This window comes from Lonchura striata, chromosome 11 (assembly GCF_046129695.1).
Source record: "Lonchura striata isolate bLonStr1 chromosome 11, bLonStr1.mat, whole genome shotgun sequence".
NCBI classification, from domain to species: Eukaryota; Metazoa; Chordata; class Aves; order Passeriformes; family Estrildidae; genus Lonchura; species Lonchura striata.
The window spans coordinates 17,158,236-17,173,956 of NC_134613.1; the positions used below are offsets into that span (position 1 = coordinate 17,158,236).

The 15,721-nt window shown below is 48.7% G+C and overlaps 1 protein-coding gene across 3 annotated transcripts in view; it reads left to right on the top strand.

The window, feature by feature from the left end:
* NTRK3 (neurotrophic receptor tyrosine kinase 3) overlaps positions 1–15,721 on the top strand; it is a 201,840-nt gene that overhangs the window by 21,403 nt on the left and 164,716 nt on the right. For all 3 annotated transcript variants that reach the window (XM_021530338.3, XM_021530339.3, XM_021530340.3), the window contains exons 2-3: positions 11,159–11,233; positions 12,648–12,719. In XM_021530338.3, coding sequence (XP_021386013.1) covers positions 11,159–11,233; positions 12,648–12,719 — 147 coding nt within the window. The remainder of the gene's footprint in view (positions 1–11,158; positions 11,234–12,647; positions 12,720–15,721) is intronic.

Sequence of the window (15,721 nt, forward strand, 5' to 3'; positions counted from 1 at the left end):
CTGTGAATAAGCCAGCTCCACACCCCAGAGGACTGCCTGCTCTGTGGGCAGACAATGTCTGTATTCTTTGTGCAGGATGAGTTTTCCTTTCCTGATAACCTGCTGGGATTGGGCACTTTGAGGATGGGCTGGTGCTGGGACACTCTGGGCCCTCCAGCTGCCCAGGAGCAGAAACAAAGTTTGAGTCATTCCTTGCAAAAACAAAGAAAAAAAATAATGAAACAATATCTCCCTGGAGGAACTTTGTATGATCTGCTTTCTGGTTTCAAAATTCTTCCATGACCCTCAATGGCACCAAAAAGACACATGTCCTGTTAAATACATCTTCAGAGCAAGTGGTGAAAGGGCAAGCAATGACAGGAGGTGAATTATAACTTCCTTGCTCCCTGCCTCTCCTCAATTAATACTGAGCAGGACCTTTGGATTCTTCAAACACCCCTGTGAGATTTTGTACCTGTCAGTTTAACGCCAGCCTCCTGGAAATCCTTCAGCAACAGGAGGCTCATTTTCAGGACCTCAAAGCCATTGGGCTCATCATATTTTTGCTCATCTCGTGGATGTTGTGATGTGGCCTTAAAACTGTACAAAGCCCCAAGCCCAGTGAGGAACATCTTCAAATGGTGCAAGGAGACCCTGCTAGTGCAGGGTGGGGCTGTCAGTGCTGGGTTAGTGTTTGCCAAGTGTTGGCCACACTGCAGTGTCCTCCTGCCTTGGCTCATGGTGTGGAACAAATCTTATCTGACTAGCAGCCAGTGCAGCTCACCAGCAGTGTGTTTGGACAGTGGGAGCTCAAGGGTTTCACCCCACCTTTGGCCCTGGTGAAGGAGGTGCCCATGGTGAGCAAAGTTGGTTGAGGGGGCTGGTTTTGGAGTGCTGAAAGCTGCAAGACAAGCTGCCAGGCACGCAGAGGCTTCTCCACAGCTCAGCTGTGCCTTTATCTAGAGGAATGGCAGCTTGAGCTGAGAGAGGAGATAGAAGCTGTCCCAGGATTTGCTGCTAGTGCAGCTGGATCAGCTCTAACACAACAGCCTGGTTAGCAGCGCCTCTGGCTGTCAGAGTGTCTTCTATAAGATTTTTCCAAGGTGCTTTATTTACATTTATAAGAACAAAGTAGAGTGCTGGGAGAGGAGCTTTTAAAATGTCTGTTGCCTCCCTGCTCTCCTTTCTTCCCCTCCCTGCATCTCCCTGCCTGTGTCATGTTTATAGGCATGCTGGTTTGCTTTTCCTTTTCAGAGCCAGCTGACTTGCCACAAAATACCTGTTATCCTGGGAAGCCTTGAGCTCTGAGTCACCATGTCTTAATGAGTACATCCCCCTGCTCCTGAGTGATGCTTCTGTTCCTACACCTCTGCAATAAGAGCCAAATCTGTGTGTGTGTGTTCCTTGCAGGAAAAGCTTAGCGGAGGGAAGGGAAAAGGTTCTTTTCATGCATTTTACTGGGGAAAAGGGGACTGAGGCCTTCTCCTGGGTGATGGAGGAGCCCCTCCATTGCTGCTGGGGAGGGTGGGCAAAGCTGACTTTGATTTATTTGAAGTGCAGATAAAAGCCTCAGGGGGTCACGGCAGTTGGCTCAGAAATAAACTGTGTGGAGAATTTATCTGGTTCTTTGGCTTTGTGGGGAGCAGCTGGAAGCTGAGCAGGCAGATCTGTGATGCTGTGGAGGTAATGAGGGCCTTGGAAAGTCTCCTTTCAGGCTGGAGATCCCCATGCCCATGGGTGTCCTGAGGGCAGAGGCTGGGAGCTGGCCTGTGGCCAGCCCAGCTGGGCATTGCTGCCTGCTTGCTGAGCTCCACAAACATCTGAGGAGCCAAAATGCTGGAGGATCAAAGTTCAGGCTCCTTGGGAGATGGTTGGGAAAATAACAAACAACCCAGCAGCCTCACAGGAGCAAGATCCAAATCCAAAAAGATTCTCTCTCCTCCTCTTTCTGGGCCAGCGGCTCTCGCTGTGTTTGGGGTGAGTGGGAAAGCTGGCAATGGGATGAGCTGCAGTGTGGGGCTGGTAGAGCTGGGCAGGAGCAGAGGGGTCAAAGCAGGATGTGGGACTGTGGGAGGGCCCTGGGTTTGGCTGCTGGATGTCCAGAGCTGTGCAGAGGCTGGGGCACCCTTCAGCACCCACGGTTTGAGCTCTGGGCTCTGCTGTGCTGCTCTCAGAACCCAGGCATGGGAGTAGTGCCCAAAAATATGCACCTACATTAAAACAGGGCTAGAGACAAAGCTCATAAGGATATAAAACTCCCAAAATGAGGCTCACACAGTGGCTGTGGTTTTTTGGGAAGTGTGCTTGTGGGTTTGCGTGGGTGGGTGGCAGCAGGTCTGGGTTAAGGACTGCAGCCCCCTCCAACCATGGCACTTGTACAGTCCCATTCCTGGCTCTCACATCTGTTCCTGTCTCCTCATTCCCAGTGCCATCGATCACAGTAACAGCCAGTTTGTGGGAGATTTTATTTTCTCCTTTTCCTCCTCCATCCGTTTTCCTGTCTTCAAGCACAGCGTGAAGTGCAATGAGTGCATGTGGCTGGCAGTGCTCCCTTTTGGGTCTCAGCTGAGCTACAACAGTCTAGCAGAATATTATCTTGACCATCTCCAAGGCTCTCTGTCTTTTTGGGGGAGTGTCCTTTCTACCACATGCTCTTTGGCACTGCTTTTTACCAAGTTATTCCTGCCAAGCTGAACTCTGGTGATCCAGTACCTTTAGTACATCTCATTGTCTTGCTAATGTGTGTAGGCACTGTGCTCCTCAGGGGAGAAACAGCTGCTTTTGGAGTAGAGCTTGGCAGCCTTTTTTAACCTACATTAGTATCTATCTATCTATCTATCTATCTACCTACCTACCTACCTACCTACCTACCTATCATCTATCTATCTCTCTCTATATATATAAACATTAAAAAAAATAATATAGTTTGATTTCTGAAAAGTCCCAGACCTGTTTGGAGATGGGAGTGTGAGGCAATTTGACTTCCAGTTTGAAATTGCAAGGAGGGTTTAATAAAGCAAAATATGATTACTGAAGCCGATTTTGACCAGGGCTCTGCTTCCTCTCTGAAATTCTGTTTGATCTTTAAAGACCACAAAATGCTGCACACTGCTGGCTCTCCCTGCATATGAAATCCTGTAGATAAAGCATCCTTTCCTTTGGCATGGCAGGAGCTTGGAGAGCTGCTGAAAAGCAGATGCTCTTTTGCTTTACCTGGGTGCAGGAGCCCAAAGGATGCTGCTTCACCCTGAGGTGGTGTAAAACTCCAGGGGAAGGGTTTTTTTCCTGTCCTTGGGTTGCCCTCCCATCCTAGCCAGCTGTGTGGCTATTTTGGAGATGTGATAGGATTAGACATGCACAGGTTGATGTTAGCAGTCCTGAGCCAGGAGTCTCTGCTCCATATCCCCCAGATCCCTGTCCAGGGCTGGGAAACACATATCTGGGCACAGAAGACTGGCTTTGTAGGTTCTCCCACCAGAGAACAACAAAGGCAATGCCCTTTTGGGGAACTATAATTGGTTTTGCCACTCAGAGGAAAAGGGGAGTGAGCTTTGGCTGATGCTGCATGTGGGGAGTGAACTCCCACTTTTAGTGATGATTCACCCAAGGTGTCTGTGTCTGTGCATTTCTATTCTGTCTGCAGGACAAAACTGCTCATCTCATTTCACGCTTTCTCACTCTAGATGGTGTTTGGGACTGTGCAGGGGTCAGATAGTCGTGGGAATAAATAAGAAAGAGTTAGGAAGAGAGCCTGCAGGAGCTGGGAGGTGCCAAGGTGGTGGGCAGGAAACTGGTGCTGGACCAGGAGCCCAGCCCTTACGCAGAGATGTTTTTGGGGTGCTGTCCCCTCAACCCTGCTCCCTGTGCAGAAGATGCTGAAGCCCTTGGGAATTTCCTCCTGAGGCTCTTGCACTGCTGCTTGTCTCTGATAAATGAGGTTTCTTCAGCACTTGGATGATTTTGATCACCTCTGTCCTTGCTTGGGACCCCAGGGCTGCTCCCTCCCAGGACTAGATGAGTAATAGCGATGGAATATTGGGGCAAGTATTTGTTGTGGTGGCAGCTGTACTGCTGCCCACAACACTTCTTCAGCTCTGCTATCCTACTTTACACGTATTTCTTCCTTCCTGGAAGTGTGTGCCTGGGAATAATTCCCCTCACTGGAGAGCTCTGGATGCAGTGTGTGATAACAGGAACATACTGCCTCTTGTGTGCTGCAGCCATCTGTCCTTGCTGCGTCCAGGCAGCCTCCTGTCCTCTGGTAACACTGACACACTGTCCCTGAAAGGAATGCTCCCTGCTCCCTAAGTCATCATCCAGAGCTGGTGGGGGAAGCAGAGGCTTAAGGGGTATAGAAGGAAACTGAGGAAGCTGGTGCCTGCACAAACACAGGGCCCGGTGAGCCCTGGGAGGATCTCCTGTCTCTGGGACAAAAGCAAAGCATAAGGTTCTGGTGATGCTGGCAGTGCTGTCTGCTTTTCATATCCAGCTCCTGTGTGTCCCTATGAGTGCCATGCAGGGTGGAATAAGTGCAGAGCCTGGGAAAAAATCCAAACCTGTCCAGCATAGCTTAAAGCTGTTTCTCAGGGCATCTTCCATTGTAGAGTGTCTCCATATTACAATCTTTTTAGACAGTGCAGCTGTAGCAGTTCTTCTGCATCCCGTGGATGCTCCTGGCCAGCCTGGGGCCAGGCAGATGCTGTTGGGATGAAATGAAACTTGTCTGAACTCCTGTAAAAAGTGTTGTGTGGGGAAGTCCTCTTTGAATGCTTTGTGTCCTGTGACTTGCTTGTGTCTAGCAGTCAGGTTTCTCCCGGAAGATTTTTGAGATGCCACTGTGCAGTGGCTTGTGGGAAGCTGTATTGTTCCCACATCTTCCTCAGCTGGGGACTGGGAACTTTCTCCTCTGCTCAGCCCTCCTGCAAGGGTGTGGTTTGGATGGCTGGGTTGGAGGTGGCTGGGCCCATGGGGTGGGGCTGAGTGCATCCCTGTCACACTCTGCAGCCCCCACGTTCCCCGGCACGACCTTGGCAGGAGCAGCAGAGCAGCACAGAGGGAGCTGTGCCACAGTGGTGTTTTATGATTGTTACCCTGACAAATCACAATTACACTGTGGGGTTATGCTCATAATTGTTTCTACAAAGTTGGATTTGCTTTCTCTGCTCTGTCTTTTCCCACTGACCTCAAATTATCCTGAATGAGCCACTGCTGGGTGACCTTTCCATGCTTTTTGGGAAGGGAGAGACTGTGCTTTAGATGGGGAAAATGTTGTTCTTGTAAGTCTTTATTCAGTTGCAATTGCCTTTAAGTTTCTGTTACCAATGCACTTTTATAAATTTCATATTGAGGGAATCAAGTCCTTTGTGCTTCTAGTTATTAAATTATGTGATAAGTGCCTTATAATATTATGAAAATGTTTGATTTCTTTTTGGCTTCCTCAGCCCCAAGTAGGGTGTGAGGGATGGCTAAAAGGAGCTGGCAGTAGCCACAATGGCTGTGCTTAGCCCTGGATTTGTGTGGGACCTGCACCAACTTTCAGGGCTTCCCATCAACATCTGCAGCACCTCTGCTTGGAGGAGGCAGATCTTTCTGGTCAAGGGTTCAGACAGGTTTTTCCTTTATTCCTGCTGCAATCAAATTCACATTTGCATGGTCTGGAGCTGGTGTGCCAGGAGGTTTGTTTATAATGCTAAACATATCAGGTAATTGAAAGCTAATGTGTCTGTCTGGATTGCGAGGTTTAATATGCCTGGGTGACGAATCAATTTTCCTGTTGCACTACAAGAGAGAGGAGGCAAATGCTCTGCTTGCCTTCCCTATACATATATATCTATATTTATTAATTATATATTTGTGTGTGTGTTGGGGTGCTGCCTAATTGCTAGCATACAGCTTATTCACTGCCCAACATCCAAACACGAGTGGTGGCACCTGCACAGCAGGGACATGTCACCTGCTCAGACACTGATTGGAGCTGATGGCATCCCTGTGGGATATCCAGTTTGGGATAGGCACAGGTCTGGGGAACACCTGTGCACATGTTGTGTGATACTTGGTGCTTGTCAGGTGCCTTTTTTAGCTATTGAGCACAAATCTTGAAAAGCTGAGAGAGGTCAGACGAATGCTGTATGAGGACGGTGAAGGAAGGCCAGACACATTAAGTAGCCTCAAGTTAATCACTTGGTAAATTGGCATGAGGCTGTTTCTTCACCTCTGCCTGGTGTGTGTGGGATGAAATGAGCCTGGCTGTGTTGGAATCCCAGTGGATATTCCAGTCTCCCTTGCTGCGTTGTCCCTGGGCTGGAAGGGGAGGATATGAAGCTGTGTAGTCTCAAGAAGGTGACACCAGCCTGTCACCTTTCTGTCAGACACAGGCACTCCTTCTGGGAATGAAAGGATTTGGTGTTCCCACAGGTTTGTTGGCTACCAGCCCCCTTCCAGCAGGCAGGGGCAAGGTCCTGGAACTTTCAAGACCTGCTAGAACCTAAACCCTGCGAGTCAGTGACCTTCTGGTCAGCAAAGCCACTGATCCCTGTGTGTGTGATGCTGGGCCAAAGACACCTGGCTGCCTTGCTGGCTCCACAGGGGATCTGTGAGTGGGAGGAATGCTTGCAAGCTGCTGAGCTGACAAACAGGGCTTCATAGGTTTGCTGTTAACTGGGACACAGCACAGAGCTGGGGACTGACCACTGGTCTGGCTGCAGTGGCCTACAAGGTTTTCAACAAGTTCTAAAGCATGTGTGTGTGTGCATGAGATGTGATGCAGGTCTGGTGTCCTAAGGTTAGCTTTTGTCCTAAGGTTAGCTAAGCCTATGCCTTCCTTTGGAAAGGCAGCAAAGAGATGACTTTGTGCTGAGAGGTTGATTTAATGCTGCACTACATCACAAGTGGTTTATTTTTCTGGAGAAGACACTGTCTGGCCCAGGTATGCTAGGTGAATTAATGGTGGGAGGTGTTGAAAGATAAGTGCTGGGGCTCTTTGGAGGTGATGTTGGTTCATGCTTTTATTGGGGATGCTGGCACAGAGGCAGAAGTGTGCTCACGGGCTTTGCTGCTGCAGCTGTGGGGACACAAAGTCAGGTGAGGGTGGCCAGTGGGAAGAGCTGCAATAACAAACCCAAACAAACCCAAGAGACACTGCAATGCCAGGTGGGGTGGATATAAATGTGGGTGTAACAAGGCTAGGAATCATGTCTGTTGGAAGTGACCAGCTGGATAGAAATCTTGGGTGCAATGCTTAATAATGGGGTAGACTCAAGCCTCCTGGCTGATGGGGCTGTGATAAAGACCAGTGTGATCCCAGGCTGCAAATCATGTTTTTTTCAGTGTAACTAGGGAGCTGCTCATGCTGTTACACAAGTGAGATCTTCTGGAGACTGCTCTGTGTTTCTGGTCACAATTACTCAAGGAAAAGGGACTTAAACAGGCTGATAAAGCAGATAGCCATTTTCTATGTGTCTATCACAGTGGCTCTTCTTGCATTGATCACCAGGTGTGAGAATTAGTTGTGCAGAAACAAAATAACCTTGCTGCCAGGACTCTGCCTGAGCAATATATCTGCATCACTTCTGGGATGTGAGTTAGTGTCTCTTCAGGGCACTTGGGACAATTCGCCTTGCACTTCACAGGTGCAGATGTGCTGGCTTAGAAGGCCTGGCATCATGTAGCTTTTAAATGATAGCTGGGTGGGCCTGGCTCCGGCTTGTAAAGGGGGGAAGAAGAAGCGCCAGGAAAGAAAAAGAGCTGCTTAAGCAAAGACAGTTTTGACACGAGAAAATGGGTGTAAAATGCAAGTGAGTATATTTGGGTAAGGACTGAGAGAGACTGAAACAGCTTTTCAGTCTGAGTTGGGAGGGCAAAGCCCTTGTTACTCCCAAGGTGGAATTTTCTTGGATTGTAGAAGGCATAATTCAGCTCTACAGTGCAAGCAGGAGGACTTGGACCAGCAGGACCCTTCTAACATACAAAAAGTATGAGAAGGAAGTGAGTATTTAAACAAACATGCCCTACCCTCCATTCTCCACCCAGAAAATAAGTGAGCAACATCATCAGTGCTAGTGATGCACCTCATATGGTCTTGATTAGAAGCTGGATATGAGTCTAGGTGGGTCTGCACGTGGTGAGCTCCTCAGGATTTGTGAAGTAGGGTAATGCTCTTGAAGCTATTGGGTCTTGCAGAAGAGCAGTTTGCCTTAATAATAACTGAGGAATGCCACGGGAAAATGTACTTAGAGATGTGCAGGGAGGAGTAAACTGTAGTCCACTGACTGTAATTCATACCTCAAGGCCCGCCTGAGGAGACCAGGGCAGGGCTGGGAGCTGTCACAGCTGTATTTGGTGTGAACCAGGCACCCCTGCTCTTGCCAGGTTAATGAATCAAGGCAGAGGAGGAGGAAGGTCTCAGTCTTCAGCAGCAAGTGGGAGGATACAAGATTCCCAGGGCAAGCAAAACCCTGGAAGGAAAAGTAGGGGAGCTAGTTGAGATACTGAAGGACATGAGAGAGGCTGAAGTTTCAGGGGTGGAGTTTCTCCTCTTGGTTGGTTTGCTTTCCTGTGCAAACACTGCCAATTTTGCAGTCACAGCTTGACTCTTTGAACTTTCAGAATAAGATGCATTTCTGTTTTGTTTTTAAGTGTGTTCAGGTGAACCCAGCCAGTGCAAAGTTATGCTATTCTTTCTAAAGCAATAGGAAACCAAAGAAAATCTGGTGTATCTTTGAGGTGTCTATTAACTAAGATTGATTTGTCACTTCTAGGAGCAAGGGTACGACTCATGCTAAGTTGAAAAATCAGAGAAATCCATGAGAAGGGAGGTGCTTGTGTATTTTAAAGGACTCAAAGATCCTTGCTGACCTGTGCACCTAATTGTTATTTCCCTGCATTGCACTCAACGTAAAGCAGCTGCTGGTTTGGGGGATTATCCTATATATGTGTGTGCGTGTGTTTTTCCATTGCTGTTTTTCTTGTCTCTCTATGGCTGTGGTATGTCTATGTTAAATAGTGAACTAAAGTATATCTGGCTGAGGAAGCTTTTGGGCTTTGTTTGGGAGGCTGGAACACAACACATGTTGTGGAGCTGTGTTTACAGTTTAGTGTTATGTCGCTGGGGGGGAGTGGGGAGGCCCCAAGACCCCAGTGCACCAGTGCTGAGTCATAGGAAATTCAGGCCTGGGCATGTCACTGGGAGCAAGCTCAGCTCTTTTTCTGTCTCTTCTAGAATGCTGCCCACATGGCTTTGAGTGTCAGGTCAAAAATAACCCTGACTTTTTTTAGCAAACACAATCAATAAAACAAGAGCCAATCTGGCCGCCACCTCCTTCCCAGCTGTGGTTGCTCCATAACTCCTGGCTCGGGGCTGTCCCATCCCTCCCTGAAGGTCATTGCTTGGATTCTGTAGCTGCAGCTTGCCCTGGTGGTAAACCAAGATCATCCCATTCCTCCTTCCCACGTCCTTTCTCTTGGAGGACCCTCACTTTGCTATGTAGGAGCTGCAGATAAGAAATGTTTTCAACCTTTGTTTCTGGCCTTGCTCACTCCTGCAATCTCATGGCCCAGGGCCTGAGCTGGCAGCCCTGCCTTGACTCCAGAGTTTCACTGAGCTCTTGGATCTCCTGGCTGACTCCTCCCAGTCTGTTTTGTTCTGGAAATGTTCACAGGGGCCATAGACAATGGCAGGGAACACAAAGTGGCTGTAATAATGTCGTGTTTCTCATTCTGTCTGGGACACAGGCAATCTGAGCTGATGAGCAGGGCATTGGGGATGAGCTGTGACTTACCCTGTCATGCAGCAGCACGTGGGAGCTTGTGCTGTGTCCTTAGCATAACCCCTCTGGGCATGCAGACAAATTGTGGAACATGTGGAAAGCAGAGGTGACTCTTGTGGGTCTCTCCTTTCTTGGATCTGCATGGTGAGAGCAGAGAAATATAAGGAGATTCGGTTCAGGCTTTGTGTTTTCCTTTTTTGGAGATGGATGTAATTTGGGGTGCAGCCCAAGTAGGTTCATGTATTTCTCTCATGTTAATTCACCTGTTTTTGTGCAAGCACAAGGTATAGCAAATGCTGGAGGAGGAATCTGTGGTCCCTGTGACTGCTCTGTAAGTGGTCTTCTGCTTGCTCACCATGTGGGGTTCTGCAACCTTCTTGCCTAGAATCACAGGCAGTTCTCAGTGTTTTCTCATCACTCCAACCCTTCACCACTTGGAGATGTTTCCCCACTCCAGGGTCAAGTCCAAAGCCAACTATTGCATCAAGGCAGATGTGAGCTTGGGTGCACATGTTCAGAGACTTCAAAGTTGGGCTTCTTTCACATATTGTCCAAAGGGACCTGCCAGATGTTTTCTCTCCTTCCAGTTGGCTTTTAGAGAGGACTACCTCCACCTGCTTCTCAGAAAAGACCCTCTTGAAAATGTTTGTGTTTCTGGTGGAAGGGTGTCTGTGTTTAATCTGGGAGAAAGCCAGAACTGGTCAAAAACTGCCTGGGAGATGAGGATTGAACTCCTTTACACCACACAGCATTGCAGCCTCTTAGCAGAGGCCTGTGAGCACAGCCAGGCAGCCACACTGCTGCCAGCATCGCTCCTGTGCTGCCGATAACAGGGGACCCTGTTCTCTGGGGCTGCTGATCTGTCACCTTCTCCCGCCTTTAATATTTACTGAAAATGATCCTGCAGTGACAGATCTATTTCTGTTTTTGTTTCCTGTAACATACCTGCCAGACTGCCCCAGGCGACTGAGGAATTTGTAATAAAGGCAATATTTCCAAACTAAGCTTGGTGCTCTCCTGCCAGCAGCGCTTCCAGCCAGCAAAGACTCGGACCCTGTGTATCCACCCTAGCTAGAGACTGGATAGATATATGACTTTTTTCATTTAGGCCCTCAGTTTTTGTTGAGAGGTTTTATTTGCTTTCACTCTTTTTGCATGACCCATTTCAATTGTCTTTGTTCACTGATGTGTGCAGTGAGGGGCAATGACTTGGGCAAGGATATTCAATGGCTTGGTTGCATGTTCCGTGCTGAAAGCTGTGGGTAAACCCATGATATTCGACTTTTCCAAAAGGCTGGGAACACAGAATGGGGCTGGGTGGTAGTGTATGACACCCTCCCTTTGTGTGCTGTCCTGGCATGGGCTCAGCATCCATCTGGTTGTGCCACAGCTGAGCCTTTCCTTCTTCTCCACAGACACATAGAGAACTGGAAGAACTTGCAGACGCTGAATGCCGTTGACATGGAGCTGTACACGGGACTCCAGAGGCTGTGAGTATGTCCTGTGCATCAGGGAGGGAATGGGCCTGGGCAGCCCCTTCCTTCCAGCAGAGCCATGGCTTCCTTCCCTCTGCAGCCTCCATGCTGCCAGTTTAAGCTGCTGGATCTACTGTGTTTTGTTATGGGAGTCCACAAAACGGAGATGAAATACTTTTTGGTCTTGGCTGGGTCTGTGAGGAGGAGGATTGCTAGCTCCTGACAGCTCTGTCAACACACATCAGCCCTGACCTCTCCTCTCCCCTGCTGTTTTGGTTCTGGGCTTGTGTGTTGCTCTGACTCATTCCAACCCCACAATGTAAAATTCCAGCTGTCTCCACCAATCCTTCATTGCTGGGCTGTTGGTCCTCATTTAGTGCAGTTACCATTGTGGTGGTGCTGTGCAATAAGGGAATTGCATCTCCCTGCACAGCTCTCCGAGCATGGAGAGAGGTCAGTTTTGTGCGTCATGGAGGGGAAACTGAGGTCCACGGGATTGAAGGGATTTTGCATATGCTTGGGAAACCTGGCCAAGGATGCCACTCAGTCACTTAATTCCCCCTCCTGCCTCCTCTGGGTCTGTGAGCACCCTGGATGCTGCGTGTGTGAGATGCAGAGTGCTGCTCAGGGCTAATCAGAGACTCTAATAATGTGTTTCACTGGGAGCTTTACATTAAGTACAGCTCCCATGTGGGCTGGAGGAGCTGTATGGGGCTGAGCACTCAGTGACTAAATTCCAGCAAGCTGTACTTTTAACACACAAACCCCGTGTAAACAAGCTGGCTGCTGTTTCACCTCATGTAACAAAGCAGCAGAGACAGCAGATATTTACAGAATTACAGAACATGCTGAGCTGGAAGGGATCTACAAAGATCATCAAGTTTAACTCCTGGCCCTGCACAGGGCCATCCCCAATAGTCACACCATGTGTTTGAGAGTATTGACAAATCCTGGTTATAGTACAGATAGAGCTTTTCCAAAGTAAGCTGTGAAAAGGAGTTTTCTCCCTTCAAGATCCAGAATTCCCTATGGAAAATACCCTCCTTTATCAGAGCTGCAAGCAGCAGGCTTTCCTCTTGGGTATGAAAATGGGAGATGACCTTGCTGTGGTTAGGTTTGATGTGCAGTGCTGCTTGTGGGGATGGAGGGAGAGCAGAGGAGCAGGAGATGTGCCACCCCCGCACAGGTGGGGATGGGAGCAAAGCCTCGCCCAGCAGCCACTCTGTGCTAAGCCTGTGCTGTGGTACCATGCCAGATGGAGATGAAAAGCCAGAATTCCTCTTTCCTAGTGGCTGCCCAGGGACAGATGTTCCTCCTGGGAATGGTGTGGGTGGAGTCACAGGCTCCTGGCACACTTGGTGCGCTGAGCTGGGCTTTATAGCAATTGTCTGTCTTGACTCCATTGCTGCCCTTCTGCATCTCTCTGCAGGACAATCAGGAACTCAGGACTACGAAACATCCAGCCACGAGCCTTTGCCAAGAACCCCCACCTGCACTATATGTAAGTGCCAACAGCTCCTGTCCCCTTCTGCCTCTTCTCCCTATGAAAATGTGGTTCCCAAGGTGGATCCCCACAGTCCCTGTGGGGACAGCAAGGAGAGGGAAGGGGAATGCTGATGGGGAAAGAGAGGCAGAGGTGGGAAAGGGCAGGGAAACTTCACAGGGAAGTGGAATGGGCCACTTGCAGGATGGGGATAGCTCCTGCTGGGAAGCTGAGGGGTTTGGGTTCCTAATAGCTGCCCTGGCTTTGATGGCCACTCTGCCGAGTGCTGCATCGTTTCCAGCCCGGTGGCTGCTGCGCATTTCCCTTTCTGCAGAGTTTGGGACGGCCACCTGCTCACCCCAGCGCACAGCCAGAGCCTGCCCTGCTCATTACTTTTTAACCAAAGGCTGCTTTTCTGACACAAATCCTGCGGTATGGAGCTGGCAGCTCTGCTGCTAATTACTGACTTAAACTGGTGTCTGCAGGGGCCGTGGGGTGGGGATGTTTTGTGCTGGAGAGGCTGGAGCCCTGTTATCCTGGGACATCACACAGGTGTCCAGCTGCTGGGCATTGTTAGCTAGAGAGTGGTGAAACGGGGAATTTCCACCTCCTTGAGGCCAAGTGAACCATTTCTTTTCTAGATGTGTGTTTACTTTTCCCAAGGTGATAAAGCAAAGCCTGAATTTCAGGCCACTGTGCAAGGTGCTCTGTGGGCTTGAATTATTTTGTCCAAGTGACTGTGTCCAAGATCAAAGCCCTCTCTGCTCCACTGTAGATATGAAAGGTGAAAAGGGTTTGGTGAGAGGCCCTGGCCTTGGGCACCAGCTGATGGGTGAATGGGAGTGTTTATCCCTGATTTTTGGAAAGCAGTGCTAGTGGCTTCTTCGGTGAAAAAGTGCATTCATTTGAGTGTGTGGGTGCATTGGGGCATCGATACAGACTTGTTCCTGGGGCAAGGAGATGGAAGCGACCTGCAGAGAATTTGTCTTTTGATGTCTGCTCAGAGATGATGTGAACTGAAAAACCCCAAAAGCTTCCTTTTTGGAAAACCATTTACAGTTGCTAAGTGACAGTAAAGTACTTGCTAAATAGAAGATCTGCAGTACCAAAGGACATGAATAGTTGAGGGCATTGTGAACATGAACTGAGCCTTTTTGAGCTTAAAGAATTGCATATTTTCATAATAAACTCTCGTTAATGCTGACCACTGGGATATTCCTGATTTCTGCTCTTTGTTATTTTGATTTGTAGCATTTGTTTTGTGTTTTCTGTAGTTGTTTGTTCCTGGGAAGCAGTTCTCTTTGAACCACTCTCAATTGATTTTTTTTTTTTTGACTGTTGTTTGTCAATTGTGCAGTTGCTGTTTATGTATCTAGCAGATAAAATGAATAACATTTGATTCCTGATGAAATTAGTTTGGATGTCATAGGAGTTTAGAAGGCCATGTATGCTAGCTTTGAGGCTGAATGTGCCAGTAATGTGTACACAGGCAATTGTTGCTGCTTTTCCCCAAAGTGTTTGTTTTTGTCTTTTGGAATTACTTTTGTGAGTGGAAAAAACCCCACATCCATCTTCTGTCAAGAGTTAGGATTCGTACGTGGTGATGAAATATGTGTTTGTTTACTGCTTGGGCCCTGTAAGATTGATCATGTTCTTAACATCTTTCTTTCCTTGCCTTTTGGAGCTCGAGGCAAGTAAGTATATTATTTGCTTGGTGTTTGCCATTGGGTTTTGATGCTGTTCCTGGGGCTTGGCAGTGTGGATGTTCCCTGTGAGGGATGCTGGACAGTCGAGGATAGATCTCGGGGTCTGGGTGTCGAGGTGACCCCGAGAGTGTAAGAGTCCTTGTTCCCAGCCTGCAGCCAAAGAAGTCAGAATGTGTAGGGTCGGCTTCTCAAGGTGGTTTATTTTTTCTTTTCTATAACATTCTCTCTCTGACCTGCTGAGCTCTGTCCATGGCATTCTGTCTGCCCTCAGGGCGCTGTTTACATATTATACCAAAAACTACCTGTACTATGTTTACAATAACGTGCCAATATCTATCATTTATGTTGGACAGTGTGTCTCTACCTTAAACCAATAGAAAAGTGTCACCGTCACACCAAGACATGGAGGGCAAGAAGGAGAAGGAGGTCAGGACATGCCCAAATCTCTCCATCTTGTCCCCTTGAACCCCATTCTAAAAAGCCCTAAAATTCTACTTTTTCACCCTGTGTTAATTCAACTACCACACTACTCAAACCCTTGTGGCCTGTAATTCCTCATACAACATTGGCAGCTTTTTCCATGGGCTGAAATTGAAGCCACAGGTGTTTTTGACTTCATGCCAGAGTCTCAAGACAGCCAGGGCAGCCAGAGGGATGCCCTGGACTCCCACAGATAGAGACCTGGCTCGCAGGGCTGGTGGCTCCCTGCTGCTTCCCAAAGGCTCTCAGACCACGATGCCTTCGATGCTTCCTTGCAGCCAGGGTGGCTGGTGAGGCTCTGCACAGCCTGGCAGGAGCCTGGTGCCACCTGGGATCCCCTCCATGGCCTCAGCACTCTGCCAGCACATCAAGGTGCCTCCTTGGCTGCTCTGCCTCCTTGGGAGCTCAGCTCAAAGGCCTGACATTTTCTGCAACTTCTGCACGTAGAAGCCAGGGATAAAAGGATTAATGGAAATGTCACTCTGCTGTAAGTCTTGGGCTGCTGTAACCAGGTACAGCAGTGCATGGGAGTGAAGGATATTGTCCCAGTCCTCTTGTGGTGGGGATGAGTGCAGGGCTAGCACCATGGGATGGTTCTTAGGGCTTGCTGAGGTACTGCTACACATTTTTGCTGCCACTCTGGTTTTCTTTCTCCTTTGGTGGCTGTTTGGATGGCTGCTGGTGGATTTGAGTCAATAAGATGACAAATGTGTCTAATAAATGACAGGGTGGCTTCACTGCCAGGGAGGGTTGGCACAGGCTGGTGGGGGCCCTAGGCTGGACCTTTGCAGGGTGTTATAACATGAATCTCAGCAGTTTTTTCACTTGAAACTC